Below are 27,715 nucleotides of genomic sequence, written 5' to 3'. Positions count from 1 at the left end.
AATGAAGGTAATCGCATTGCCGACTCTTCAGCCAAGGAGGCGGCTGGACTAAGAATTTTAGTACCCAGTGGCACCCACGGTCTGATGACTTCGACAATTGCGTAACTAGCCAAACGTTACAGCCATGCTTAATCCCTGAAAATATGGAATGCAGTCTTGTCAGGATCACCCTGTGCGATCCTGGGAAGCTGGCGCCGAAGCAATATCTGGCGATGACCAGGAAAAATCTACAGTAGGATTTCTGACTGGTCACTGTCAACTAAGAAAACACCTCCATAATATGGAGCTAGTGGACACACCTCTATGCAGGATGTGTGAACAGGAAGATCAGTCTATCAGGCATGTCCAATGCGAGTTCCCGGAGTTATCGTCAATGAGAGAGTGTGTGTTCGGCGAGTTTTTGCCTACACCTGCCGATATAAAGAAGATGCCTCCCAGTGACCTGCCACCTTCCAGGAAGGGACAGGATGGACGATGACCTAGGAGGACAACTCCTTGGGAGGCTGTACAATTGGGTCACATGTGACCTCAGTGCTGTGGGCCTACACTCACCTTCCTTACTCTACAGATACAGATACAGAACTACCTCGAATTCATGAAATTTTTAAAGTTTTGCCATGAAACGAAATGCCTCTTTGAGTTGGGAAGAGTTGAAACTTTTGTTAGAAACACACGGTATAATGCCTGTTTTCAGTCATTGCATTGTTGTTGTTTCCATTTGAAAAGTTTCCCACATGCATTGCATACTAAATCTAAACACTTTAACTGATATGTATGCAGCCACTTCCTCTCTCAGGAATCAATTCCTATTTTCAATGTGGTATTTTTTCTCAAAACAACTGATAATTGAACGATTTCTGCAGCTCTATCAACCACTGTTCTGACTGCAGGACTATAAAATATGAAGAGTATGACATTTTCATTTAGTTTGTGCTGCGTTTGCCGTCTCCGGTTGTCGACGAGAAAAATCCAACAAGTAAGAGTTTTGATTTTTTATAAAATCATAATTTTCCAATAGTACAACTGATATTATTCACCAATCATTCAAAATGAATGGGGTATATTGTTGGAAGAGATTAATTATGAGGAAATAAATATGAATGAAATCTCAAAATATTCATCTCTACTACCTACAAAGTAGGTTCTGATAAAAGCCTGCAGGAAAACAACTACTTCTCTGGCTGATATCACGCTGGATATTGAATTATATCTTCTGTGAGGTATCATGCATAAATGTCTGTCAAATACTGTTTGTTTTTTTGTTGTTTATTTGAAACAAATTTCTGACGTTTTCACTAATGCAGCCTGAAATTTCTTCTACATTAGTTTTATTTTTAATTTTTCCGTCCTACTTATCACAGCCGTAGGAGAATGTGAACTCACTATGACCGTAAAACTGAAAAGTTGAATCAATTAATGAGTTTATTCATTTCCCGTTCGACATACAAATATGTATGAAATTTCTCAGCAACGTAGAAATATACAAAATTTGCCGCAATACTGTATAGACAGTGTAAACACAAAATAACAAATGGTATAAAAAGCATTTGTTTAGAACTCAAAATAAAAGTATATATTGAATTTGTTCAGCTCCTCCATATATTTTGTTAATTTATTGAATATATTGGCTCCCATGGCACTCTACACTATATTTACAAAGACTGCAAAAGTCGAAATATTGAAGTATCCGAAGTGTCTCTATACCTTGTTTCAGTCTCGATACCTCTTGAGCATAATACAGTGCTAAAAGTTGCTGGTCTGTTGAAATATCTCTCTGGTAACTGAAAAGATAAGAAATGAACTCATATTGCTCAGTAAATTCGAGCAGTGTTATTCCCATGTCAAGCAGTCATCAATGGTAATTCCAAAAACTTCGTCTCTTTTGTGAAAAGAATTTTCCCGTTGGTAACTTCGAACTGAATTGGTACACAATGTTTTTGACGATTGTGGGATCTAACCAATTGGCATTGAGATAGTAAAAATTCGTTCCACAACAGTTTGCTAAGTTTATTAACATTTATCGACAAGTGATTGTTCATCCGTGTCTGATACCATTGAATTCGTATCATCAGCCTACATTGCAAAGGAAAAGATCTTAGTATGCATTAGAATATAAAAGAAACAATATTAGCCCTAAAACCGATCCCTGAGGGACAGCAATTGAAATGTTCGACAACAAACGATGCATTATGGTTGATGGAATTGATTTTTGACATTTTTTCATTTCAGAAACTCTTTCGCCATGTCAACAGCAAAAAAGAATATAGTTAAACTGTTCGATCGTCCGAAAGAACTGGTTGTTATGCCAAAGGGAGATGACAACACCGTTTTCGACGTGCCCCAGGAATATTTGGTAAGCATGTTCTTCTGATTACTTCGTTGAGTCAAGTAAAAAAAAAATATATGTGAGTATTCTTGACGACGCTCATCATACATCATTCTGTACCTCAATTTGGGAAAGAAGTGAAAAAAAAATGAAAAGGTAATCAATCATCCAACAGATGAATCCTACAACAAAATCAACAATGATACGAGATGCTTCATACTCTGTTCAACTATTTTTGAGATTTTTCGAAGTAAAAAAAATTGAATATTGCATATTCCAATTCAGGAATGAAAAAACGTTTGTTTGGGAAAAACCAAGAAAGTACTTGATAAAAATAGCTGGTTTTATCTCATTTTGTCTTCAATCGAGTACCGCCTGCCTGGTACTGACGATTCCCAATAGGCTGAAACCGCTGTCTACCGGTGGCTCTTAAATTGAAATCAATATGGGAATGATTAAAAAAAAGTACTTATCTATTTATTTTTTTTATTTTCATGGAATTATTTTCCAGCAGCTTGACTGCATTAACCTTTCTAGATTTTATATATATATATATATATATATATATATATATATATATATATATATATATATATATATATATATATATATAATTTTTAAGCTTTATATCTTCTATTAATTATCTGCGCGCGCTTTCGACAGTTGGTAGTACTGTTGAAAGCGCTCGCAGATAATTAATAGAAGATATAAAGCTTCAAATCTTTTTTTGTAGAATTTAATATTGAAATACTCAAAATAAAGGAAAATTAGTTGCATCAGTCGAAAAAAAAAAATATATATATACAGGGTGTCCCTGGACTTCCTCTTTTCCTCTCGGGAATGTATAGATGGGGTCAAAATATCACCAGTACTTCATATAACTTTTTTTCCTAAAATCCTTCGTTACCAAGTAACGGGCCCTCGAAGTTACAAAATGAAAAATGTTTTTCTTTGATAACTTTTCAAGTGAATATTCAAAATCATCCAAATTTTGGTAATTGACTAAACAAATGAATTCCTTCGATGAGCTTTCATGCAGGAGTCAGTTGTTTTGCTACAAAGTCAGGAACGGACTACCCCCGATGGTCCACACCCCAAAACTTTGAAATGACAGATATTTTTCAATATTTTTCAACAAATTATGGTTACTTGGACAATTTTATGAATAAAAGTACTCGTGTGGAAAGTCGATCGGAGCAACGAGTCTTGATAAAAATGTAGTTTCACTCGACGACATCAAACCCGCTCGTCCACCATTATTTGAAATGAATAATTATCAAAGCCGAAATAATAATGATAACGTTAATTCAACAACATTTATCCTGAGATGTCTACCATTATTCGAAAATATTAGTTTTTAAGGAAAATGGAAATGATAGGTAAAATGTTCATAACGAATTTTTATAATGCAAACACGTTTAACTAACGAAACTCAAGAGCCTCAAGAGCAAACAGAAATGAAAAATCCGCTACAGAAACTGCTCGATATGACCACCTTCTCTCTCTATACATTTTCTTAGTTAGCGAAGACACCCTCTCTGTACTTGAAATAGCATTCCAGGGTCGTTTCGTATGGCTTCACAATGTAATGTTATTCTATTCAACAATGCATCTCTTGTGTGAATAGGTGTAGCGTAAACAAGGCTTTTTAGATGCCCCCTCAGAAAGAAATCCAATGGATTTAAATCCGGAGACCGCGATGGCCATGAATATGGCCCACCTCTACCAATCCATCTACATATTGTGGAAAATATGGTTCAGATGGTCACGCACAATCAAACTAAAATGAGGAGGAGCGCCATCATGCATAAATCACATATCTCTTCGGGTTTGCAATGGAACATGTTCCAAAAGTCCATTCAAATCGTTCTGAATGAACTCCAAATAACGTTCTCCATTCAATCGGTCCTGTAGAACGAATGGTCCTATAAGATGGTTTCCTATGATACCAGCCCAAACATTCACGTTGAATTTCCGTTGGTGTTTGGTTTGCAATATCCCATGGGGATTTTCTTCGACCCATATATGGGGATTATGAGAGTTGATAACTCCATCTCTACTGAAACCTGCTTCATCAGTGAATAAAACTCGATTAATAAAAGTCATATCCTCTCTTTGCCTATCCATGAACCAATTGGCATATTCCAGTCGTGCTGGAAAATCTTGAGGTGTCATGGCATGTACCTTCTGGATGTGAAATGGGTGGAGCAGTTGTTCCCTAATTATTCTATGAATAGTGGACTTGGATGTATGGAACTGTTCTGATAGATTTCTGATGCTCATTGAAGGATCATCAGCGACGGCTTCCAAAATATTTTCCTCCAATACAACGGTACGTACAGTCCTAGGAGCGCCCTCACCACCTCGTTTTGGCAAAACTGTACCTACAATAATATCGAAATAAAACAACGTGCTCAAATTAATTATCAATTATTACATACCTGTCTCCCTCAAGCTGCGATCGACACGCTCGAATGTTTCTCTTGACGGTACCGTTCGATTGGGAAAATGCTCGGAATACAGACGACGAGCTTCTGCAGCATTACAAAATGCTCGTCCATAAAATACATGCATATCTGCATATTCATTGAATGTAAACTGTTCGGCCATATCAAAAAAATTCAAAATATCCTATAGAATATTGACAATACAATGATAGTCATATGACAACGCACCACTCAACAAAACAAAATCGCATTCCAGTTTCTCATTTTTTATCAAAACTTTCTAAAAGGTTTTTTGTCAACATCTGTGAAAGAAATGGAACATAATTATTCCCTGGATATTTTTCACCTGATCATGTGCAGCCGTTTTTGTAGTTCATTCGTTTGCTTTTTATTAGTATAGTAAATATTTTTTCCGATGTGCGTTTTTTCAGCTAAATTTAGATTCGTGTTAAAGAATTTCTCCCATAAAATTATAATTATCAGTGAAACTCCTCAACAGTTTAGCTGTGAAGAAGAATTTGAAACATTCGAATATTGAGTTTCATGAGATTCAGATAACTGATCAACACGAAACGTGATTATTCCACACGTATTATGTACATACAAAATATGGAATGAATTCGATATTTCATAGTAGAGTAGCTTGTTAGTTTAAAAACACCACGAATCTACAGAACTTGATATTTCTTTTGAAAAAATATCTGCTATCACAATTGTGACTTAAACTTCCATATAGGTACTGTACTTTTTGTTTACGACTTCATTTTAGCATATTTTGTATTATACCTGTTATAAATGTTGTTGAATTAACGTTATCATTATTATTTCTGCTTTGATAATTATTCATTTCAAATAATGGTGGACGAGCGGGTTTGATGTCGTCGAGTAGAACTACATTTTTATCAAGACTCGTTGCTCCGATCGACTTTCCACACGAGTACTTTTATTCATAAAATTGTCCAAGTAAACTTATTTTGTTGAAAAATATTGAAAAATATCTGTCATTTCAAAGTTTTGGGGTGTGGACCATCGGGGGTAGTACGTTCCTGACTTTGTAGCAAAACAACTGACTCCTGCATGAAAGCTCATCGACGGAATTCATTTGTTTAGTCAATTACCAAAATTTGGATGATTTTGAATATTCACTTGAAAAGTTATCAAAGAAAAACATTTTTCATTTTGTAACTTCGAGGGCCCGTAACTTGGTTACGAAGACTTTTAGGAAAAAAGGTTATATGAAGTACTGGTGATATTTTGACCCCATCTACACATTCCCGAGAGGAAAAGAGGAAGTCCAGGGACACCCTGTATATATATATATATATATATATATATATATATATATATATATATATATATATATGTATATATATATATATATATATATATATATATATATATATATATATATATATGTATATATATATAAATAAATAAATAAATATATATTTTTTATCCATATGCCACTTTCTCAAAACTCATTGTTTTATAGCCTGAACAGTATAAGAACGTTGCGAACCAAATTGTGAGTAGGTTCGGCGAAGAGGCTAACTCGAAAATTCCTGTTACAACAATTTCCATTCCGCCGTTGGGAGAAATTTTGGATCTCGCCCGTGATGAGAACTTTTCACTTTTCATCCCCAAGCACAGGAGAATTGCTGGCCGACTCATTGATATCTACTTAGGTTAGTATTTCATTATGAGTTGATAATTAACAAATATTCACTCAGTCATTTTTTAAAGCAGATATTTGATTTTTGGTACAGGCAAAGACCTTCATAGGCCGCACTTTTCGCAATACTCAGTCCGAATGACAGCCTAAAACCCAGGCTAGTGTTCCTGCGAAAAAGTCAAATTTTTATCCTACATACCAAATTTCTCTCACAAAGTTCTTGTCAATTTTCGTCGCCTAGACTTGTAATTCCTATCCTTGACAGTTCTCCATAGGTAAAAATCCATTGGATTCATGTTAGACGAGCGAGGAGGCTATTGTTTTTGTAGGCTATTTTAGTCTAATCAACAAGTTCAAAAACATGAAAAATAGAGATGAAGGTCCTAAAAATATGGGCAATAGCTCATTCGATTCGGAATCACCTCTAGGAAAATGTTTTTGAAGGATTTTGGTTGCAGGTATGAAATTGCAATTGTTATTAACAAAATAAGATTTAAAATAAATGGTATTTAGTTTTTCGTTAATAACTCAAAACATATTAATATTTGAGCAATTTTGAAAAAAGCTCGTTGAAGATGAGTAAATTTCCGATGAAACTAATTCCGACTAAACTAATTATTCAAATAATCGAAATATAAAAAAATCGATTCTAAATAATCAGAAATTAAAAATGAAAAACATTTTTTTTTAATCATAATTATCTCTAGACAGCGAAAAACAAAAAAAATTTTCAGAAATATTGAATTCCTCTATTTGTTTAAAATAATTTAATAAACAAATTACGTAAAAAATTCATATCCTATGTTAATAACTGCCATTGTTTGATGTGAAAACAGATATAGCTAAATATCAATTGAGAAAAAAATTTTTTTCAACAATTTTCAGATATTTTATTTTGCAATAATTATAAAAAGTCGTAATTACCAGATTAATAAATTTTCATGAACTTTTATCACAGGATCGTATGAAGTATACATATCAAAAGGACTCGACGAAGTTTAAAATTTATAGGCCAATTATTTATACCTTTTATCCCATTATTTATGCCAACGGAGATTGGGAAAAAATTTGTTAGTTAACAATTGAATAACTTTTTGAAAAATGGTGATGAAACTTGTTTTATACGGGACTCGATTCATTCAAGTGTTAAGAAGATACTAGATTTTTTTTTAATTTTTAAAATGACATTTTATGTTATAAAAAATTATTTCGTTTGATAAACTCTCTTCATCGGCAGCGCGCGCATATCGTAACAGCCGCGCGGAACCCTATTTTCAACGTCAAATTAAAATTATAAATAATAGAGGAAGAGTTTCGGGAGACGAGACTTTTTTATTGGAAATTTCCTCATCTTTAACGAGCTTTTTTGAAAATTGCTTGAATAATAATAATATTTTTTGAGTTAATGACGAAAAACTAAATACCATTTTTTTAAAATCTTATTTTGTTAATAACAATTGCAATTTTCTACCTGCACCAAAATCCTTCAAGAACATTTTTCTAGAGGTGATTCCGAATCGAATGAGCTATCGCTCATATTTTTAGGACTTTTATCTCTATTTTTCATATTTTTGAACTTGTTAATTAGACTATTTCTAGCAATCAAAATATCGAGAATTTTGTCCTTTTCGAGAGACCGCAGTAGGCTGCGTTTAAGGCTGTCACTCGAGCTGAGTATTGCGAAAAGTGCGTCCTATCAAGGTCTAAATCTGTACCAAAAATCCAATATCTGTGATTGGTTCAGCTTCAATTTTTCTTTCATTTATTTCACTATTTTACCTTCATTATATTAATTCTATGTACTGGAATGAACATTACTATTATTTTATTGTCAGATCCTGATCATAGGTTACCTTCATTAGAATGGTTTCAATTCGATAATAATCCTGTTTTGCTTTCATTTTTGAAATATAAAATATCCCATACAGGCATGCGCAATGTGGACGACCTATTATCAGTAGCAGTGTATACCAGAGATCGGGTTAATCCTTACCTCTTCAACTACGCCCTATCCGTAGCCCTATTACATCGCCCAGACACGCAAGACGTGGATTTGCCATCTTTCATCAGGTCTTTTCCTGACAAGTATGTCGACAGCAAAGTGTTTGCCAAGGCTAGAGAGGAAGCCAATATCGTTCCAGAAGGATCTAGGGTGAATACTCACTTATGTTATCAGTATCACAACTGCCTGTTTGAAAAATTCCATGTTTCAGATGCCTATCGAAATTCCTAAAGACTTCACAGCGTCCGACTTGGAAACCGAACATCGCCTGGCTTACTTCAGAGAAGACCTGGGAATCAATCTCCACCACTGGCACTGGCACTTGGTGTACCCCTTCGAAGCTGCTTTTGAAGTTGTCAACAAAAACCGAAGGGGAGAACTGTTCTACTACATGCACCAACAGATCGTCGCAAGGTAAATTGATTTCTGATACACCAGGACCGACTCACTTTAGTTTTCCAAGAACTGAAACCTGTTCAGTTTACTGTTCTTTACAATATAAGTATACAGCACTTCACGTATATTCCAGATACAACTTCGAGCGTTTATGTCATAAACTGAAACGTGTTGAACGTTTGATCGACTTCAGAGGGGCAATTCCTGAGGCATACTTCCCAAAATTGGATAGCTTGGTCTCTAGTAGATCTTGGCCTGCCCGTGTTGCTAACCAGAAGCTCAGCAACTTGAGAAGGGAAGTAGATCAAATCACCATTGATCTGGATGATTTGCAGAGGTGGAGAGACAGATTCATGGATGCTATCAATTCTGGTATGGTCAGAAATGTGAGTGGATCTTTTTTTTTGGTATTTTGACCTCTAGACCTCATCTATCCAATGAGGACCGTTACTGAAACAACCATTAATAATGTGAGCGTTGATTATGTCATTCATGTTTATTCATTCATTTATTTATTCACGAGTTTGATATCCATTTCACTCAATACAATTCAAAAATTAAAAATAGATACACACAATGATCAATACAAAAGTGGAGAGGGAATAAAAATATCGTATAGTTCAAGTGAACGATATAGTGCCCCCAAACTTCCAGCAGTTTCCCTTTGATAAAATAGTGTAGTGTTGTAGGTGTAGGGTCGAATAGAACCACGCACTAGTGACCTAACCTAACCTAACTACTTACTCACATATGTATACAATAGATCGCTCCAAAAACACTTCACTAACTTTTTTCGAAAGCTTCTTATAATTCCTCTTCTACATTCTCCGTTTCATTATAACTGTCATCATTTAAATCAATAATGAATTTATTTCCACTATCAATATGGAAGTGTCCAATTTCCATATAGTCTTCTTCAACTAAAATTACTTTTTTAATCTTCTTCTGTCAGTCTTCTTCGGTAATATTAGATACTTCTTCTTTAACTAGCTCTATCACCTTCTTATCAAACTTTGAAAAATCATTTTTACGCCTGATGATTTGTTTCAATCTTCCCCAAATCAACTCGATGAGATTGAAAACACAAAAACAGGGGGAAGTCTCAATAAAGTGTGTTCATACTTTTCAGCAATACTCTCAAGGCCATACACTTTTTCGAATGTTTTTGTCTGTAAAACTTCAAGTAGTTGGTTTATGGTATAGTTGTCTTCAAAATACAAATTGTTATCCATCAAAAAACTTTGTATTTCATCTTTCCTCGGATTTTTATTCGGTAATTTGATGAGCTGTCGCGAATGATAGGAAGCGTTGTCAAGAACTATTACACTATTCGCATCCAAATTTGGGATCAATGTGTTTTCAAACCATTCCTCAAAAATATTAGCTTCCATGTTCTTATGATAGTCAACATTGCAGTCCTCAAGTTTTTTCTACATAATTTCAAAGAATTCGGAACATATCCTTTACTTCCTCCGCAATGCACAATGATTAGTCGCGATCCGTCGTTTGCAGGCATGTTAGGCGTACATATTCTCGAACCATCAGTCCACCCTTTCGTAACTGTGTCGTTAGTGTCATACCAAGTTCCGTCCAAATAGAAAATTTGCCTTTGTTCTTGTCTATATTTAGTTATTTGTTCTAAGTATTTGTTACCCAATTCCACTATTCTTCTGCTTTCCATAACTGCTTGACGTTTGTTATTTTAAATATAAATCCTAGTTTATCTATCCAATTCTAAATAGTTTCTTCACAGCAACTCACGTTATGGCCGAAAGTATTCAATTTCTTCCTTATGATTTCAATTGTAACGACTTTTCTTACCATCCTCACATTCTATTGGTCACGGAAACATGACTTCAAATTTAATTTTATGACTCTTCAGCCAATCATAAAACTCGGTTGGTAAAAATTATCCAATATGAACCGCCAATTCTTCAGTCCACGTGGACTAATTCGTAGCGGCATTAGTTCTTTGTATTGGTTTTTTCGGCCTTTGAGTTCGCCGATAGCTTTAAGAATTACTATATCGGTTACTTCGATTGTACATATGACACTAGTCGAATTGTGAAAATACAACCAATAATCATGTACACATGAAAATATGTCACTAGATTTAATCTTCTATTAGAACGATGTTCACAGAAGCTATATGTATATTACACCATAGATCAAGCTGCCTCTGAAACTGAGACCCTGATGCAGAAGTGAATAAATCGAGGTCTGTTTTATTTGTTCTACAGTGTGGTTGAGAAAATGTTGTTGTATTTCTGGTAGATTTTGGAGAGGTACGATCTTCAATAGCAATGACGGACAATGAACAATTCAACTCATCAATATCCCCTCTGTTTCAAGATTTATGAGAGACTGTAGTTGAAGATAGTTATATATGTAGTTCTCAAGAGTATATCTGGATTTAAACGCGACTAAGCTTAGAGATTTTCTCTGAACATGTTCTAATATATGGATGTGGCTTGCATATGATGGGTTCCATAAAGACATATGTCCAAGATGAGATCTTACCAGACAGCAGTACAGAATTCTCAAGCATTTGAAAATGCTGATATGTAGGGTTGAAATGAAAGTGAACTGTCTAGTAGTAAACCCAAGTCTTTTATTTCTGTAACATTACTGAGTGGAACTTGATTTATAGTACAAGAGAAAGTTGAAGCGAAATCCAAATTGTTGAAAATCCAGTAATGGATTAAAAATTAGTGTCAGGTGTTAACTGAAAATGTAAAACTTTGATAATGCTACTTTGGATGCAGATTGCTCTGTAGTTTGTAATATCAGATTTTTCGCCGGATTTGTATATAGGGGTTACACGGCCATATTTCCAGAAGTCTGGAAAATGCCTTGCTCAATATAGTTGTTGAGAATTATGTGCAAAGGTCGTGCTATCTGTTGATGACAGATTGTGTATTAACCTACGGTTAATACACAACCCACTACAGATAATCCTATTAACCTTCACAAAACAATTTGCACGGACACAAATACATGTACCTGCCCAGAAATTGATCGAGTATCATCAATGAAATACCTAGGAGTGACTCTGGATCAGCACATTCGCTGGACCGAGCACATCTCGAATTTAAATAAACGACTGAGAGCATTACTGCACAGATTTTATACTTTGAAAGATATCCTCTCACGCAAAAACCTACTAATGCTTTATACTTCCCTAGTAGAATCCATTCTAAGATACAGTATTATAATATGGGGAGGAGCCTTCGTTAACAACTTACGTCATCTACATATCATACAAAATTCCATCATAAATATCATATTCAGAAAAAAGAAACAGTATTCCACAAAATCACTATATGAAGAAACGAAAATCCTACCAATCAGTCTTTTGTATGTTCATCAATGTATAATTTGAGTTGTCACAACTAAATACTCACTTCGAAGCAGATCTGTCCAACCAACCAGACAAACTAGTAATGAAGAATTAGCAATACATACATTTAGAAAAGCTATAACCCAGAGCACGTTTTTATTTTTCGGTGCAAAATTTCACAATGAAATACCAGTACATTTTAAAAAAATTGACAAACTAAGAAATTTTGAAACTGAAATAAAGAACTATATCCTGAAAAACAAGGAAACTTCCTATAAAATACAACGATAGTGAATACACTCACCTTTTGCTGCTATCCGTTTCCTCTACAAATCGTCGAATGTCTTTCAAAATTTTGGTAAACCATACGTCCACACATTAAATATACAGGTGTTTGAAGTTATGCTTCACATAAGAGTTAATTACCTTCCTTATTTTTTATTTTTTTTTATTTTTTATCCTGTAAAACTTTGCCGCCAAAATTTTCAAGATAATTTTTTAAATAATTTTATGTACAACACTGATAGTTTTTCTTAGAGAAGCCCTGGATAAAACACACACACACACAGGCAATTATGCCTAGGTATGTTTTACTGAGAGAGCAAATCTAACCCCATTTTGTAAAAAAAATTGTAATATTTTACAATACTTGAATAAACTTGAAACTCGAAACTAATATGAGGCCCCTTTTTCAGGAGATCATCTGAAATCTGTACCAAAACATTTCTTTTAGGTAGATTCAGATAGGCTGCAGAGCCTACATCATTCATTACATGTGTTCTCTACTCATCAGTACTGTTATATTTTTTCAGAGAGACGGTCAAAATATACAGTTGACGGAATTCGACGGAATAGACATCCTGGGCAACATGATGGAATCCAGCATCCTCTCTCCAGATAGGGAGTTCTATGGAGATTTCCATAATATGGGACACGTCTTTATTTCTTATATACACGACCCCGATAGCAGACATCTCGTGAGTAATCTATGAGGCAACTAAAATTAATGCAACTTCAAATAGTTTGGCATTGATTGATTTAGAAAATTCCTTATATACAATTACATACCTCATACAGTTTGTAATCTGCTCTTGTTTCTTCTTGGTAGGAGTCTTTCGGAGTGATGGGTGACTCAGCAACAGCCATGAGAGATCCTGTTTTCTACAGATGGCATGCCTATATAGATGATATTTTCCAGAAATTCAAGTCTTCTTTACCTAGATATACAGTGGAGCAGGTAAGTCGTAGAATTATCAGACTGAAACTATCCCATCGCAAATATTAGTGAAGATCCAGAAACATGCATAAATGTTTTTCCTGTGGAGAATATTTTGTCAGCACCAGAAATGTTTGTTCATGTTTCTCCTACACCTACATAGTGGACAATGAATATGGAATTGGAGTATTGTAACCTTAGAGCTTTTGGCGTCCCAAACAAAACATAAAATTGGCACCCCCTCTAAAATTTTTCTGTTTTCATAACATAAATTCGGGAGAAATACAGAAGCATAATGGAAAATATGAATTCAATTGAAAAGTCAAAAACCTTAAGTTACTATAGATGAGCATTACAATACTTGAAAGATCATAAAAAAAGGAGCTGAAGTGCTAGCTTGGGTCAACTAGACAATGACGAATTGTTATTCTTCTCTTTGTCCTGTTTCAAGTGGTTGTGCGAACTATAAAATACTGAAGAATCTAAATAATTCTTCTGCATCGGATATTTATGAACATAATACAGGGATATACAGGGTGTAACTAAATAAGTGTAAAACATTTGAGGAGGTGATTCCTCATCAAAAAAAAAGATAGGATCCTTCATTAAGAACAGTTTTCTCTTAACGTGTGGCTCGGAGTTACATTGGAAATGAACTTTAGGGGTTGCGTTTTCCATCCCTTACAACCATGGGGTAAACCAAATAAATTAATGGCTAAGTGTCTTTTTGGTAGTAAAAAACGTCAGGTTGATTTCAATATTGTAACTTTTTCAGTGCTTGTGAAAAAAATTGTTATACAAATTTTATGTATCCCCTTTAAGGAGCTGTATCTTGACAAGAGATGATTCAATGAAGTTTCTTTATATGAAAGATACTATTTTTTTTTCGATGAGGAATCACCTCCTTGAATGTTTTACACTTATTCAGTTACACACTGTATAAAGAAAATATTTAGTTTCTTGTTAGCCCAATTACTCATATCATAAACACCATTCTGTGAGACAATATTTTTCCAGAAAACCTTCAGATGGTAAAATGATTCCAATCTTCAAATCAGGGGACAGGGAAGATATGAATAATTACCGTGGAGTAGCTCTCCTACCTGCTTTAGCAAAATCAGCTGAGAAACTGATTTACCTCAGAATAATTAATCATTTCGAGGAGAACATTTTTTTCTCAGAACAGTATGGTTTCAGGAAAGGAAAATCTACAGCTGACGCAGTGAGAAGATTTGTTGAGGGTTTGAAACCACAACTCCCTTTCTGGCGGTTTTCGTTGACCTCCGTAAAGCGTTTGGCTGTGTCAACCACACTTTACTAATTGACAAGTTAAAACTCTACGGATTTTCTGACTCCGAAATTGAACTGATGACCCCATACCTTCAAAATAGATCCCAAATAGTTCACTGCAATAATCAGAGCAGTTCAAGTCTGATAATACGCAAAGGTGTTCCACAAGGATGGGTTTTGGGACCACTATTGTTCTTGATTTATAAAAATGACCTACCCAAAAGCATAAACGCATTAACAATCTTGTTTGCCGATGATGCTACCTTCGCCACCAGAATCGAAAAGAATTCTACAAGAATTGATGAAATGATAGGATCAATCATCAATCCAGCTACTGAATGGTTCACGGCAAATGAACAAAGTTTGAACACACACAAGACTCAGACACTTATTTTCAATACCAAACATACTGCCACTCAGAGCGTAAAATTTCTAGGACATATTATTGATCCCAATTCAAACTTCCTGTAGATCAATTAACAAGCAAGTTATCAAAAGCAATATTTGCAATTAGACGGATGAAATCGCTTGTGAACCTGGAGGCAGCCATCTCTGCTTACCCTGGAAAGTTTCAGTGTATTATGTCTTGCGATCTAATTAACTGGAGTCAATCGTGCTACACTCAGTCAATACTTATTATCCAGAAAAGAGCCATCAGTGCTCTGGACTGTATAACTCAGACTGAAAGCTGTAAACCATGGTTCATTGAGTTTAAATACTGACACTTCCGTCAGCAATTATTTACAACGAACTGATCTACATAAAAACGCACATGCATTTGTACACACCTAATGAAGATACACAAAATTATCTGACTTGAATGAGATTCTAAATAACAGATTAACCTCTGAGAATAAAAAATGTATAGGTATCAGATTTTTCAACTCTCTACCAGACTTTATCTCCAATAGCCATTTTTAAAGCAAAACTGAAATACTCACAATGCTCGCCCTATTATGACATATCTGAATTCAGTCAATAAACTGTGTGTAACATTATTGAACCCATTTTAACAAACATGTAAATAATATATATATATATATATATATATATATATATATATATATATATATATATATATATATATATATTCAATCATAAACAAATTTCATTTAGATTTAGGATTAGGTGTAGTCAATGAGCTGTCAAAACGCTATAATACAATACGATACAATATTCCAGTTGAACTACCCTGGCATCACTGTTGACGAAATAGGAATCCAAACTGGAAATCAAAGCAACAACATTCAGACATTCTGGCAACAGTCCGATGTGGATCTCTCTCGTGGAATGGACTTCCAACCTCGTGGAGCGGTCTTCGTGAGATTCACCCATCTCAACCACACAGAGTTTACCTACAGAATCATTGTGAACAACGCAGCAAGCGGAAACAGGCAAGGCACCTGCAGGATATTCCTGGCACCCAAGTTCGATGAGAGGGGCAATCCATGGTTGTACAGAGACCAGAAGAACATGTTCATTGAGTTGGACAAGTTCACAGTTAACTGTAAGTATATAGGAATTTAGGCCTTCAAGGCTGGCGTCAATGTTTTGGTTAGTTTTCAGATTTGCCGTGATCTTCTTTGGTCATAATCTCCAAATTTTTCAACTCCAACTGCGGCAGTCATCTTCAGTGGAGAGGTCGAAGTATTCTTCTTGACATGTCAACTGAAACTCGTGTCAAAAGTACTCCGACCACACCACTGAAGATAACTGCCACAGTTGTAGCCAAAACTTCTGAAGATTATAATCAAAGACCACGGCAAAACCTGAAAACTAACCAAAACAATTCATTTTCAGTAAAACAAGGAAAAAATACCATCAATCGTTCCTCAATCCAATCTTCGGTCACCATCCCCTTTGAACGTACATTCAGGGATCTTGATACAAACAGACCTGAAGGGGCTAATGATCTGGCCCAATTCAACTTCTGTGGATGCGGATGGCCACAACATATGTTGGTCCCAATGGGAAATCCTGAAGGCATGCAATGTCAATTGTTCGTGATGATTTCTAATTACGCAGATGATAGGGTGAGTACAAGTTTGCATAGTTTCCTCAATGCTTGTTTTTGTTGCATGAATACACTTTGCAATATGTAGATGTTACAATACCCTAAAATGGATCAGCGTGGTCCAAACAGAACTGGCTGGTATCTCAATCGCCACAAAAGAAATAACCAGGAAATTAATTTCTGGCAAAAACATAACAATCCGCACTGATAGCAGACAAGCCCTATTAGCCTTGAACAGACAACGTGTAACCTTTAGGCAGAAGGTGTGAATAGGAAGATGAGACTGTCATGCATGTCCTATGCGAGTGTCCGAAGTTATCGTCAGTAAGTGTTCTGCGAGTCTTGGCCTACACCTGCCGATATAATGGAGATGTCTCCTAGTGACCTGTCCACCTTTCTGGAAAGAACCTAGGAGGACAACTCCTTGGGAGGATCTACAATGGGTCACATGTGGCCTAATCTACAGATACAGATACACCAAAAGGGAATACCATAACCTGAATCTGTCACAGCACTGATTTTGCCACTGAGTACCCTACTCATTCAAAACTTTTTCAAGAGCGTAATATCCAGCTAATTGTTTTATTCAGATTGTTTATGTTTTCCTACATTTGAAATCACAAGCATGAACATCTATAAACTTGATCAGTTATTATTTCAAATATTTATTCAGCGAAACATTTTCAGTGTGATATCAACAGTTTATATACTCGTTTTTGAGATATTTAATGAAAAAAGATTTAAGTATTTTTACGGTCGCCATAATCGTCCTACCGAGATAGTTATTCAAAGACCGGAATCGCTGAATTGAAGTTGAAGAAATGTCTCTGATATGTTGAGTATCGCTAAATCGTTCACTTATAGTGGAAAGATGATAGAGCCAAGGATGGTTCCTTGAGGAACTCCACAATGGAATCTTTCAATAACGATATATGGGTTTCATTTTCAAGAAGGATATTCAATGCAATGATACTAATCATGTTTGATAGATGGAGCTAGCACATCTGGCATGAAATGAATCTAATGTAAACACTACTCCAAACCGGATATAATAAAGACAGTACAGACAATTCCGCTTTCTGTTAAGATACATTCGTTGGGGGTTGAAATGGACACCAATATGTCTTGGCACCATCATATCGCTGGAATTGCAAAGGGTCCAAAGGCTTCTCAAAAGTTTGGAACACTGTTTCGAACCAGTCGGTAGCCAAGCGGTTCGGCGTGGGTGCTTTGTTCACTCACTCGAATTGACTGCCGTGTTGGTCGGTGGTTCAAGCCCTAGTCTGAACGATCGATCTTCACTTGCTACCGTCCAACCCGTGTAGGGAATCACACGTTAAAAGGTAAGACCTCGTTAATCCTTAGCTCGCACAAGTTTCGACTTCTGAGGGTTGTCGTTCGTAGGGGTGCGACAGCTGGTTAACGGAAAAACAGATTTTAAACAGATTTTTTAAACAGAAAATTGTACACACCTCAGCACCTTATGATGCTTTATAAAACTCAGATCGAACCTTCTTTGGAGTATCGTTCTCATGTATGGAGCTCCGCCCTTAAGCATATCCTGGAGCTGCTGAAGCCTGATTGGAGACGCGAACATACCTTGCAACCTTTATAGTCTGGAAAATCGAAGGTTGAAGACTTGTCTCTCTTTTATAGATACTTTCACGAGAGGTGTTCAAGGACTTGGCACATTTGATTTCACCAAGAGCGGCACATATCAGAAATGCGCAACGGACTGTGGCTGTTCATCGTTTTGAGGTTCAGCGATTCTTGAATCGCTACTTTCACAGCTGGGCACATCTAGCTGTGCTTCTGAATATTGGATGCACAGTAGATCATCCGGCAGAGTGGGTGAGAGTTCATTAACATCGAGGAACTCGTGTAGTACTTCCGCCGAACCACCGCTCCTAAAGCGCCTCAAGGATTTTTCTGTAGTGTTTGTATTTTGTCCATAGAAAAATTGGAAGAGGTGAAAGTTTAGAGATTTTATTTTGAAATATTCGTTTTTTTGTACTTTGTTGCAATATATCACAAATAAAAAAAACAACAGTTCTTATGTCATTGGTTACGGTCCTCATGATTTATTATGATTGTTTCGAATATCGAGGACATCAATCAAATTTCTTAATACGTCAGTAACCCAACCAAAAACGTACTTATCTACTTTGTTCTAATGTAATGTTATTGCAACCCAATAATTATTTCCTTTCAAGTGTATGTTGAAGCAATGATAAATTACAATTATAGCTTGTTGAATTTGATGTTTTTTCGTCATGACGCGATAAATTTACAAGACCAAAATAAGTTTTCCGAGGAATCGTTCAAGTAAACAAGAAAATAATATTATTTTATCATCTTTTGCATTTCTTTGATTTCCTGGGACGAACATTGATATTTCAAATTGAAATAGTCGAAAACAGAATGAATTCAATCACATGCAGTCGGATCTTTTGATTAAAATTCTAACGGATTTGGGTTGATTTGCAAAAATTGAACATTTCAAAAGGAAGGAGATGATTCTTCAATAGCGTTGATTTCAAATCAGGTTTTTGTGATTACTGAATTGTTGTGTTGTTTAAAATGCATTCATTCTGTATTGAAAAGGGATTTTCGAAGCATTTGTCAATTACATCAAATGTCATTAAACAACTACTATACTCACATTTTACTTCATATGAAGAATCAAATAAGCAATGTTTTTCATGAAACACAGCAGTATTTCCGTTTTTTTTTTTATTGAAAGCATACATTTCATTTGAGTTCTTGACACGCAACCTTTAGCAATCTAATACATTTTAAAGTTGACTTGATCTCTCATTTTCAGATCGATCAGTCCAATGAGGGTACTTGCAATGACGCAGACAGTTACTGCGGCGTCAAGGACAAGCTGTACCCCGATCGCCGTTCCATGGGGTACCCTTTCGATCGCCAGCCCCGTACTGGGGTTGACACCCTTCAACAATTCCTGACCCCCAACATGAGGGTGCAAGATGTCGTCATCAAGTTCACCAACAGGGTTTTCAGGCCAAGACAAACCAACTGAAAAATGTAATGTTCAATGAAATATTGGATATCACCAATAAATTGAATGATATGCCTCATTTGATTCATTTATTTTCCCACATCAAGAGTCATCTATGTCAAAAATAAAGTTGTTGAATTAATTAATAGATAAAATGTGTAGACATAATAAAAAAAGAATTTATTGAATTAGTACTTATTCCCTAATATGCAGGTTAGCTAACTCAAAATATAGTATATTCAACTAAATGTGTACAAATGATACAACTATGTATACATATATATATTATTTAAACTGAACAAAAAGAAATATTCAATTTCCATGAGTTTGTTTCAAAAGTTCGATGATGGAGTAGATTCAATTGAATCAGGTAAATCATTGAATCTGTTGATGTCGAAATCCCAAATACTTCTCATATGTTAATATTTCTATATGTTCATCTTCCATTTTCACTTTCATGTTGTTTGTATTCATTTGATTATATTCGAATTCAATAGTGATAATCATTGTTTCAATTTTTTCAACGTTAAGTTTCATTTAATTGGTTTTCAGAACTTTTTCTACCCTCTCTGAAACTTAATACATGCTTCCAACAGTTTCTTTCAAATTTACTCCGGTACAGGCCAATAAGGCATCATCTGCAAATGAGTTGATGAACTCACAGTCTGTAAATAATTTTACAGGATGAAAAATAGGGGGCCAAGTACGCTACCTTGGGGTACTACTCCTGTGTGATTTGTTACATATTATGAGAAATAATCGTGTACACGTACTCCCCGTTTCATATTTTATAAATAATTATTCAACCATTCATAAACCATCCCCTCAATCCCATACCTTCTCAGTTTCTGAAGCAAAATACTTCTATCAATCGTTTTAAAGGCCCCTTTAAAATCTAAAAAGACAGCTTCACCCTTCATCTGTTTCAACAGTAAATTTAGTTAGCGATAACACTAGTGATGTTTCACAAGAATGTTTTTTTTGAAAACCAGATTAACTGCTTAACATTATTCGATTTTTGTCAATAAATTCTAATAATTGATTATTCACTGCTATTTCTAAAACCTTCTCTATTGACAGTAAGGCATTAATAGGTCTGAATTTACTTGCTTTTATAGCGTTTGTAACTTTCGGTATAGGTATAATGATACTTATCGATTAAATTGAGGATGCATGACCAGCTGTTTCAAATACTTGCTTCAACATTTTAAAATTCAAGGTTTCATGGATACTACTTGCTTTAACGATTTAGAATTGAAGGTTCCATCGATACTACTTACTTTAACATTTTAGAATTCAAGGTTTTATGAATACTACTTGCTTTTACAATTTAGAATTCAAGGTTTCATGAATACTACTTGCTTCAGCATTTTAGAATTCAAGGTTTCATGGATACTACTTGCTTTAACATTGTAGAATTCAAGGTTTCATGGATACTACTTGCTTCAATAGTTTAGAATTCAAGGTTTTATGGATACTACTTGCTTTAACATTGTAGAACTCAAGATTTCATGGACACAACTTGCTTTAACGATTCAGAATTGAAGGTTCCATGGATACTACTTACTTTAACATTGTAGATTTCAGAGTTTCATGGTTACTACTTGCTTCAACATTTTAGAATTCAAGGATACTACTTGCTTTAACATTTCAGAATTTAAGGTTTCATGGATACTACTTGCTTTAACATTTTAGAATTGAAGGTTTCATGGGTACTACATTTATCATCTAATGACTCAATTATATCATTCGAATCGCTATTCGGCTTTTCAAAAGTTTCGGCCATGTCAGGTTCACCTTTTTTAGAACTTACTAACCCTTCATTCTAATTGGATTAGGTTCGGAAATGTACGATCATTACTATTAACAAGAATAAATATTTCTGGAGTCTTTCCCCAACACCAAATCGTTATTTTTACACCTCGACACGTGTTTCGATCACCAAGTGATCATCTTCAAGAGGAAGATTAAACTGACACTTTGGATTATTACTTTCAATATTCCTTCTTAAACCAACCCCTAATAATGAACTTTTACTTCCATTTCTTTTCCGTTGGAAGTTTTTGAATACATTCAAGCCTCAAATCGAAACACTGACGTGGGAATTCCTTGTTATCGAATGGAAGAGTTTTAGTCAACAAAATGAGTAGGTACAAATCGAAGTAGTAATGACATGAATAATTCAATAATTCGAGTATACACTTATAGAGACACCTCCGTAAATTCCGAGTAACTCATGGAAATTTTCAATAAAATAAATAGCGCTTCTAAACATCCTGAAAAAAAATTAGCATGATGATTCGTTTGGAGATAAGTCACTAAATCAATAGAACTGGTTTTGAATCTAATGAATCGTGAATCTCATGGAATTACCAGGTTTCACAATAGACACAGAATCTGGAGTAACTCACAAATTTATAGAGATTGTCATTCTTCAATTCCTTGGAAATAACGGATATTTATATTTTGTATCGAAATCCTCAATATTATACATAGGTATATTTTTTACTTTTTTACTTTTTTCAGCAGTGAAGACACGCATGAAGAAGCAATTGTATAGCAAGACACGTGTTGTGTTTCAGTAACACTCATGTGGAAATATCACAAGTGTTCCTTGAGTACGTCATGGATTTTCATCGAGTGGATTTTCATCATTTTACATTTCGAAAATTGTATTCTGAAAAAAATTTATTTTCAATTATCGGAAATTATTGACTTTATGTTGCACTGACAAGTGGCCAAACAGCCCGAAACCTGTCTGCAAGTGTGTTTCAATAATTGAAAATACATTGAGGCAGTTGTATCGCCAAAAGCATATGCAGGAATAACTTCAGTGAAGAATCCTGACTGACACCTGTCGGATATAATCCAACGCCCTTCGTGGTATTAGCCAGGAGATTAGTTGCTTTCTGATAGATGTCAGTCTATCAATCTACAGTGTAGGGAGTGGAGACTGGCCTGAACAAATTGTTCTTTTCGTAAATGAAATTATTTTTTTCTCATTTCTACAGTACATAGTCAAAAAGTGCAGGGCAAGAATAATCTGGAAAATTGTATATCGTACTGAAGAAAATATTGAAAGCAAATATCGAAATTGTTCCCTTGAATTTCCACATATCTCGAATTGTTTACCAATGATTCACGTTGAAAAACTCATCTTCTGGAATATATACAACGTAAATTAGTGCACTTCGCTGTGGACCGCAAAATTCACTTGTTCAACGTAATTCTGGTATTTCACTCGCAACAACAATGCGTCAAGTTGCGGTCTATATTCCAATTCCAACATCGTAAAATCAAATCAACCGCAACATCAAACGCACTTGTTAATATAGCCGCGTGAATATGGATAATAATTTTTGTTTTTCTATATTGTTCTGAATCAGAAACCTTCACAACGGAAAAATAATTATTGACGATGGTTGCCTTGTAGATCTGTACACTTTTGCATGCGTTTGAATCAATTGTTGAAGCACTTTTGGCACTCTGATTGATGTATCTCCAAAACATGCATTCTGAATACAGCAACCGCTTCTTCAGGTGTCGAAAAACGTTGACCTCTCAGTTCGTTTTTCACGTGCGGGAATAAAAAGAAGTCATTCGGTGCCAAGTCAGGACTATACGGCGGATGACTCATCAAATCGATGTCAGGTTTGGGGGCTCAAAAATGCAGTTGTTTGAGCCGATGTGTGAGAGCTCGCATTGTCGTGGTGAAGAGTTATCCGTCTTCGTCGGTTGGTTTTCCTGATATTTTGGAAGACAACTGGCAAACAAATGGTTGTGTACCTCTCAGAATTGACTGTTTTGCGTTGTTCTAGTGGTAGGGTTGCGACATGTTCAGTTTTTACGAAAAAACATGCGACAAGCTTGGAACTGGTTTGTGCGCGAACAACTTTTGTTGGATTCGGCTCCTTTTGAAACACCCATACAGTGGACTGCTGTTTACTTTCGGGCTCATACGCGTAAATCCATGATTCATCACCTGTCACGATGTCATAGACGTGTTTTGAAGCACCGCGATCGCATTTTTTGAGCATTTCCTTCGACCAATCGACACGAACCTTTTTTTGAGCGATTGACAAATTGTGTGGGATCCAACGCTGATAAATTTTTTTGACAGTCAAATGTTTATGCAATATTGAATGTATCTGGTTTCACTAATGCCTAAGGTTGTCTCAATCTCACGATAGATCATATGACGATCTTGCAATATCAGTTCGCGCACAGCATCAATGGTTTTCAGAACAACAACTGATTTTGGACGACCTTCACGAAATTCGCCTTGGAGAGAACTACAACCACGATTGAATTCACCATAGCGTCGATAAACACTGGTCCTTGATGGAGCTTCATCGCCAAAAATTGAATCAAGTTCATGCATGCACTGTTGCTGAGTTAATCCAAGTCGAAAGTTGTAAAAAATAATCGCACGAAAATGTTCACGATTCAATTCCATTTTTGGGCTATCTTTCGAATTATGGTAAACAACACAAATAGCGCGCGTATGTCAAAATGTTCTGCGTACGTATGAGCTCAAAAATGTCCAACATTACGAAAGAGTTGTCAACACGGGGGTTGCAAATCTCGAAACATTAAAGGTAACCTATCGTATATTGCTGAAACAATGAGTAAGAAGGCATAAAAGGACCATCAATTTCCTGGAAAATAACAATTTTGAGGTCGAAATTCAACAGTAACTATTCGGAAACTGAAGTCAAAATTTTGCAATGACAATTTTGTTAAATTCCAACATCAATCTTGGAGTTTTTGACAAGTTTCCATTTCGAATTTTCCAAATTCCAAGTATCAGTGATCTTTCATCCAAAAAAGTCGCGACCTTTCTATGCCGATGTGAATGTATATTATTTTTATTTAGGAAAAACAAATTCTCACAATGTATTTCAGAACACTTAAAAAACATATCAACATTAGACCGTTCATATGGCTATCATATCTTCATTCCTAATTGTTTTTGCTATAATTCAATATTACATAGTAGATATTCACAAAAATATCGTCATTACCACATAAAACTCATTTCAAGAACTACAACGAGAAACGTTATATGCATTTGAAGCTGTTAGTTGAACATAAGAACACAATTCATGTCACAGTGAACACTCACTGTTCTTGTGATTCTTGTAAAGTGAGTTGATGCATCAGCGATTTTTCTGCATTACTCGACAGAAGATATTTGGTTAATTAGGTGTCCATTTGAACAATTTTGTACATTCGAGCGAAATTCCTTACCGGTGAGCATTTTTTTGCACTGCAAACAGTCAGTAGTCGCTGGGAGCCAAATCTGGCGTATGTAGTGGATGTGAGACCACGTTTGTTGTCAGCAAACCAACGTTTAATTGTTGTTTCTGATGAAGGCTAGTCCTTTCAACACTTTTCAATCTATTGCTTCGCTTGAATGGTATTTTTACCATCAAGAAGCAGTGTAAAATTAAAACACGAAATTGTTTCTGATCCATTGTTTCGAAAATAACACATGCTCTGCACAATAACTTACAAACAATAACACACAGGCTTCCTTTTGAAGATTAATACTAATTGAAAAAGCGGTGAATGCAATACGAATAGCGCCATATATGTGTTAGGCCTGAGATTTTTCAGTCCATGTAGATAAATTGTGGATTTTCCACCTGCTACATTTCATAATCTGTTTCAAATCTGTTTTTCCGTTTTAATCAGTTGTCGCCCCCATACGAACGACAAGTCTCAGGAGTTGAGAAACTTGTGCGAGACAAGGACTAACGAGGTCTCACCTTTCAACGTGTGATTCCTAACACGGAATCACATTTCTACTATGCATTCAATTATCTGTTGATTATCGGCAGTAATTTCATCCATTTTTTCTCAATTCGTTCAAATCTAATGAGAATGTATATATTCTTTGCAATTATGTATCACTCATTATCTTTCAATTATTTTCCACCTGAACAATAGGGTTTTCGTGATCTACTGATTTACGTGTAGTTGTCAACACTTGTCGAATTCATTTGACCCAAAATTCTTTTCCCGATTGAACTGATAAAAGTAAGAAGTGGACAGTTACTATCTGTCTTTATCGTTCGCCCATCTCAAGAGACAGCTAGATTTGCCAAGTTGCACATTTTGAAGATTCTCTATTGATTTAGCTTTGTTAACTTTTTAAATTGTGGATGGTGGAATTCCGAAAAAACAACAAGATAAATTGACTCCTCGATAAAACTTGTCTTTCAACGAATATTATTGTTAAATTGTTGTTTAGCTGTTTAATTGCCGCACCCTCTTCAAAAAGTTTTCAGGGTAAATATTCACTTTGAGGGACCCGCCTATTTGGAAAAAATGTTTGAGTATACTTACGTATTTTGATGCGTAGATTATGAATCTAAAAAAAAATTGGTTTTCTTCCTTATTTACAAAGTAACGGCCCTTCAAAGTTCAGAAAAGGGCAACTTTTCAACCTTCTTTTTCACAAGATAAACTATTTAAAAACACAAGCATTTATTCACTAGATCACCTTTACACCTTATTTCTCCTTAATTGACACTTTTCAATTCAACAATTAACATTTTTCCAAAAAAAATGTTAAAATATTGGAATATTGACAGCGTCAGTCGTACCAACTATGCTATTATCCTTAAAAACGTAAAATACAGAGATATACAGGGTGTAAGTGAATGAGTGTAAAACATCCAAGCAGGTGATTCTTCATCGAAAAAAAGATAGGATCTTTCATATAAAGAAACTTCATTGGAGCATCCCTTGTTGAGATACAGCCCCTTGAAGGGGGTACAAAAAATTTGTATAACAAATTTTTTCACAAGTACTGAAAAAGTTACAATATTGAAATCAACCTCACGTTTTATTCTACCAAAAAGACACTTAGCCAGTAATTTATTTGGTTTACCCCATGGTTGAAAGGGGTGGAAAACACAACCTTTTATTTATTTCCAATGTAACTTTTTGTCTTATTATTTTTTTATCATTTGAAAATTTATTTTCGATAGCCAGTTTCATTCTGAACGAAAAATGTCTCATGGGTTTTTTGCCTAAAATAAACCAGTTGGCAGCAAAAAATCATTTTACGAACAACTACAGAGATACATCGTCATAAATGCGAACTGGATTTATTGTTATTTTGTATTTAACGAATAAAGGATAATAAACAAAACTAATTTAATAATAACAAAACACACAAATGTAGAAATCATAGTAAATGTTCAATATGTCTACCTTCAGACATTACGCATGCATGTAGACGTCGGCGCATTGAACCACGTATTCGCTCAAATATTCCTGGAGTCTCTCTGATTACCCTGCACGCATCGATGATGCGGTTTCTTGAGTCCTCTACATCACGAACAGGAGTACGATAAACCAAATGCTGTAAATGGCCCCAAATAGAGAAATCGAGAGGATTAAGATCCGTGGATCGAGCGAACCAGTTCTGTGGTCCTCCTCGACCTATCCACTGATTTGCATATGTTTCAGTTAAATGCTGACGTGCTACTTGACTAAAATGGGCGGGAGCCCCATCATGCATAAAAACATATCCCTTCTGACGCCCAAAGAAATTTCCTCCAGCAGTACTGGATGCACTTCTCTTAAAAATTGAACGTATGCCTCACCATTTAATCGAGGAGGTAGAAAATGAGGTCCCATCAAATCATTCCCAATAACTCCGAGCCACACGTTAAGAGAAAACTGTTCTTGATGGTTAGTTTCGACAATAGCGTGAGGGTTTTCATCAGCCCATTTGTGGTAATTATGAAAATTAATAATCTTGTCCCAAGAAAAACTACATTCGTCTGTGAATTCTATCGTCTTCAGAAAGTTACAATTTCTTCTAATCATTTTCAGCATCCAATTGCAAAATTCAAGACGGTTCGGAAAGTCTCGCGGTAACAGGGCCTGTACTCGTTGCAGATGGTAAGGGTATAAGAGTTGTTCCTTTAGAATTTGAAATACCGTCATATGATCAACATTTAGCTGGAAAGCA

General features: G+C 35.3%; 1 protein-coding gene across 1 annotated transcript; it reads left to right on the top strand.

Annotated features, from left to right (window-relative positions):
• Positions 1 to 822: 822 nt before the first annotated feature.
• Positions 823 to 19,804, top strand: LOC111502868 (phenoloxidase 1-like). Its single transcript, XM_023157031.2, has 11 exons — positions 823 to 976; positions 2,230 to 2,353; positions 6,266 to 6,458; positions 8,374 to 8,597; positions 8,659 to 8,861; positions 8,977 to 9,229; positions 12,996 to 13,160; positions 13,292 to 13,420; positions 15,872 to 16,196; positions 16,490 to 16,722; positions 19,528 to 19,804. Exons 2-11 carry the CDS (start codon positions 2,243 to 2,245, stop codon positions 19,744 to 19,746), a joined length of 2,055 nt encoding a protein of 684 aa, XP_023012799.2. The 5' UTR covers positions 823 to 976; positions 2,230 to 2,242; the 3' UTR covers positions 19,747 to 19,804.
• Positions 19,805 to 27,715: the final 7,911 nt, after the last annotated feature.

This window comes from Leptinotarsa decemlineata, unplaced genomic scaffold, assembly GCF_025532065.1.
Source record: "Leptinotarsa decemlineata unplaced genomic scaffold, Ldec_3_MD MMD2_tig00026361_RagTag_RagTag, whole genome shotgun sequence".
NCBI classification, from domain to species: Eukaryota; Metazoa; Arthropoda; class Insecta; order Coleoptera; family Chrysomelidae; genus Leptinotarsa; species Leptinotarsa decemlineata.
Note: the sequence above shows the minus strand (reverse complement) of the source record. Positions and strands in the feature narration are given on the sequence as shown.

Excerpts from the sequence above, each read along its gene's own strand:
- LOC111502868 (XM_023157031.2), top strand. The coding sequence starts at position 2,243 with ATGTCAACAGCAAAAAAGAATATAGTTAAACTGTTCGATCGTCCGAAA. Across the intron at positions 8,862-8,976 it reads CACCAACAGATCGTCGCAAG|ATACAACTTCGAGCGTTTAT; the intron begins GTAAATTGATTT and ends CGTATATTCCAG. Across the intron at positions 9,230-12,995 it reads ATTCTGGTATGGTCAGAAAT|AGAGACGGTCAAAATATACA; the intron begins GTGAGTGGATCT and ends ATATTTTTTCAG.